Consider the following 4753-nt stretch of genomic DNA (forward strand, 5'->3'; position numbering starts at 1 on the left):
GGGGTGGTGACTGTACGTACTCCAAACGGCAGGGGCACCTGCACACGCACACGCGCACACACACGCACGCAGGCACACGCACACACACGCACGCAGGCACACGCGCACACACACACACACACACACAACAAGTTTAAATATCAGATACACCATTACAGAGATATACGTTCATTTATATGACCACATGAAGGGTTGAATATGTGTGTGTGTCAAATCAAATCAAATCAAATTGTATTTGTCACATGCTTGGTAAACAACAGGTGTAGACTCACAGTGAAATGCTTACTTACGGGCCCTTCCCAACAATACTAATACAAAGACTAACAGGAAGAGTAAATACATCATGAGTAATGATAACATGACTATATACAATAACATGGCTATATACAATAACATGGCTATATACAATAACATGGCTATATACAATAACATGGCTATATACAATAACATGGCTATATACAATAACATGGCTATATACAATAACATGGCTATATACAATAACATGGCTATATACAATAACATGACTATATAGACGTGGTACCAGTACTGAGTGGATGTACGGGGTAGTGTGTGTACTGTGTGTGTGTGTGTGTGTGTGTACTGTGTCTATGTGTGTACTGTGTCTATGTGTGTACTGTGTCTATGTGTGTACTGTGTGTGTGTGTGTGTACTGTGTCTGTGTGTGTACTGTGTGTGTGTGTGTGTGTGTGTACTGTGTGTGTGTGTGTACTGTGTGTGTGTGTACTGTGTGTGTGTGTGTGTGTACTGTGTGTACTGTGTGTACTGTGTGTACTGTGTGTGTGTACTGTGTGTGTGTGTGTACTGTGTGTGTGTGTGTACTGTGTGTGTGTGTACTGTGTGTTCTGTGTGTGTGTACTGTGTGTGTGTGTGTGTACTGTGTGTGTGTGTGTACTGTGTGTGTGTGTGTGTGTGTGTACTGTGTGTGTACTGTGTGTGTGTACTGTGTGTGTGTACTGTGTGTGTGTACTGTGTGTGTGTGTACTGTGTGTACTGTGTGTTCTGTGTGTGTGTGTGTGTTCTGTGTGTGTGTGTGTGTGTACTGTGTGTGTGTGTGTGTACTGTGTGTGTGTGTGTACTGTGTGTGTGTGTGTGTACTGTGTGTGTACTGTGTGTGTATGTACTGTGTGTGTGTGTACTGTGTGTGTGTACTGTGTGTGTGTACTGTGTGTGTGTGTACTGTGTGTGTGTGTACTGTGTGTGTGTGTACTGTGTGCGTGTACTGTGTGTGTGTGTGTTCTGTGTGTGTGTGTGTGTACTGTGTGTGTGTTCTGACCTTCTGCGACAGGTCGTCCAGTAGTGCGTCAAAGCATTTGAAGCTGCGTTTGTGGACGGCCATCCTCACTCCCGCAAACTTAGCGTCGCCGCTCTTGTAGAAGGTGATTCTCTTAGTCGGTGGAGCAGCGATCACATGGGAGAGGCGAGAGGCGGAGGGTGTGTGTACGGGGAGAGAGGAGACATCTTTAGACTGGGGTCCATGGGGGTCCCACAAACCTGCTGGAGCCGACTGCATGCTGCTCTCTCACATACACCTAGAGAAAACATACATACACTGTTAACACACACACATACACTGGTAACACACACACACACTGTTAACACATAACACACACACACACGATGTTAACACACACACATACACTGTTAACACGTAACACACACACACGCGATGTTAACACACACACATACACTGTTAACACATAACACACACACACTGTTAACACGTAACACACACACACTTAACACGTAACACACACACACACGTTGTTAACACACACACATACACTGTTAACACGTAACACACACACACACGTTAACACACACACACACACTGGTAACACGTAACACACACACACACTGGTAACACGTAACACACACTGTTAACACATAACACACACACACTGTTAACACGTAACACACACACACACACACGTTGTTAACACACACACATACACTGTTAACAAGTAACACACACACACATTGTTAACACACACACACACACACTGTTAACACGTAACACACACACACACGTTGTTAACACACACACATACACTGTTAACACATAACACACACTGTTAACACATAACACACACACACACTGGTAACACGTAACACACACTGTTAACACACATACACACACATACACACACACACACACACACACACACAGACACAGGTAATACATAACACACAGTTAACACACACACACTCTGTTAACACATAACACACACAGACCACAATTGTCCCCTGTGCCCAAGAACACTAAGGTAACCTGTTTAAATGACTATCGCGCCGTAGCCGTCATCTGTAGCCATGAAATGCTTTGAAAGGCTGGTCATGGCTCACATCAACACCATCAGAAACACTGTACAATTTGATTTGATTTGATTTGGACCAACTACAATTTGCATTACCGCCCCAATAGATCCACGGATGACACAATCTCTATTGCACTTTCAACACTTTCCCACCTGGACAAAAGGACCATGTGAGAATGATGTTCATTGATGACTACAGCTCAGGGTTCAACACCATAGTGCTCCAAGCTCATCACTAAGCTAAGGACCCTGGGACTGAACACCTCCCTTTGATACTGAATCCTGGCCTTTCAGACGGGCCGCCCCCAGGTGGTGAGGGTAGGTAACAATACGTCCACCATGCTGACCCTCAAATTGGGGGGGCCCCTCAGACGTGCGTGCTCAGTCCCCTCCTGTTCTCCCCATCCACTTCCTGTCCCACGACTGAGTGCCGCGCACGACTCCCAACAACATCATTAAGTTTGCTGACGAGACGGCGGTTGTAGGCCTGATCACCGACGACGATGTTCAGCGGTCTTGCTGACGTTGAGGGAGAGGTTGTTGTCCTGGCAACATACTGCCAGGTCTCTGACCTCCTCCCTATAGGCCGTCTCATCGTCATCAGAAATTAAAAACCGGAATAACCACATCCTCCAATTAGATAAACTGGACCCAGCTGGCACAGAGCATGACCCAGCAGGACCCAGCTGGCACAGAGCATGACCCAGCAGGACCCAGCTGGCACAGAGCATGACCCAGCAGGACCCAGCTGGCACAGAGCATGACCCAGCAGGACCCAGCTGGCACAGAGCATGACCCAGCAGGACCCAGCTGGCACAGAGCATGACCCAGCAGGACCCAGCTGGCACAGAGCATGACCCAGCAGGACCCAGCTGGCACAGAGCATGACCCAGCAGGACCCAGCTGGCACAGAGCATGACCCAGCAGGACCCAGCTGGCAGAGCATGACCCAGCATGACCCAGCAGGACCCAGCTGGCACAGAGCATGACCCAGCAGGACCCAGCTGGCACAGAGCATGACCCAGCAGGACCCAGCTGGCACAGAGCATGACCCAGCAGGACCCAGCTGGCACAGAGCATGACCCAGCAGGACCCAGCTGGCACAGAGCATGACCCAGCAGGACCCAGCTGGCACAGAGCATGACCCAGCAGGACCCAGCTGGCACAGAGCATGACCCAGCAGGACCCAGCTGGCACAGAGCATGACCCAGCAGGACCCAGCTGGCACAGAGCATGACCCAGCAGGACCCAGCTGGCACAGAGCATGACCCAGCAGGACCCAGCTGGCACAGAGCATGACCCAGCAGGACCCAGCTGGCACAGAGCATGACCCAGAAGGACCTAGCTGGCAGAGCAGGACCCAGCTGGACCCCAGCTGGCACAGAGCATGACCCAGCAGGACCCAGCTGGCACAGAGCATGACCCAGCAGGACCCAGCTGGCACAGAGCATGACCCAGCAGGACCCAGCTGGCACAGAGCATGACCCAGCAGGACCCAGCTGGCACAGAGCATGACCCAGCAGGACCCAGCTGGCACAGAGCATGACCCAGCAGGACCCAGCTGGCACAGAGCATGACCCAGAAGGACCTAGCTGGCAGAGCAGGACCCAGCTGGACCCAGCTGGCACAGAGCATGACCCAGATGGCACAGAGCAGGACCCAGATGGCACAGAGCAGGACCCAGATGGCACAGAGCATGACCCAGCAGGACCCAGCTGGCACAGAGCATGACCCAGCAGGACCCAGCTGGCACAGAGCAGGACCCAGCAGGACCCAGCTGGCACAGAGCATGACCCAGCAGGACCCAGCAGGACCCAGCAGGACCCAGCAGGACCCAGCTGGCACAGAGCATGACCCAGCAGGACCCAGCAGGACCCAGCTGGCACAGAGCATGACCCAGCAGGACCCAGCTGGCACAGAGCAGGACCCAGCTGGACCCAGCTGGCACAGAGCATGACCCAGATGGCACAGAGCATGACCCAGATGGCACAGAGCAGGACCCAGATGGCACAGAGCATGACCCAGCAGGACCCAGCTGGCACAGAGCATGACCCAGCAGGACCCAGCTGGCACAGAGCATGACCCAGCAGGACCCAGCTGGCACAGAGCATGACCCAGCAGGACCCAGCTGGCACAGAGCATGACCCAGCAGGACCCAGCTGGCACAGAGCATGACCCAGCAGGACCCAGCTGGCACAGAGCATGACCCAGCAGGACCCAGCTGGCACAGAGCATGACCCAGCAGGACCCAGCTGGCACAGAGCATGACCCAGCAGGACCCAGCTGGCACAGAGCATGACCCAGAAGGACCTAGCTGGCAGAGCAGGACCCAGCAGGACCCAGCTGGCACAGAGCATGACCCAGCTGTACCCAGCTGGCACAGAGCATGACCCAGCAGGACCCAGCTGGCACAGAGC

At 52.6% G+C, this 4753-nt stretch overlaps 1 protein-coding gene across 1 annotated transcript in view; it reads right to left on the reverse strand.

Moving 5' to 3' along the window:
* The window catches only part of LOC116353309 (retinitis pigmentosa 1-like 1 protein), a 34096-nt gene that overhangs the window by 14714 nt on the left and 14629 nt on the right, over window positions 1-4753 (reverse strand). The window contains 2 exon segments of the mRNA XM_031787593.1: window positions 1-38; window positions 1295-1550. The exon segment at window positions 1-38 is cut by the window's left edge and continues 135 nt beyond it. Coding sequence (XP_031643453.1) covers window positions 1-38; window positions 1295-1531 — 275 coding nt within the window. The 5' untranslated portion in view covers window positions 1532-1550.

Source organism: Oncorhynchus kisutch, linkage group LG14 (assembly GCF_002021735.2).
Source record: "Oncorhynchus kisutch isolate 150728-3 linkage group LG14, Okis_V2, whole genome shotgun sequence".
In the NCBI taxonomy this organism is placed as follows: domain Eukaryota; kingdom Metazoa; phylum Chordata; class Actinopteri; order Salmoniformes; family Salmonidae; genus Oncorhynchus; species Oncorhynchus kisutch.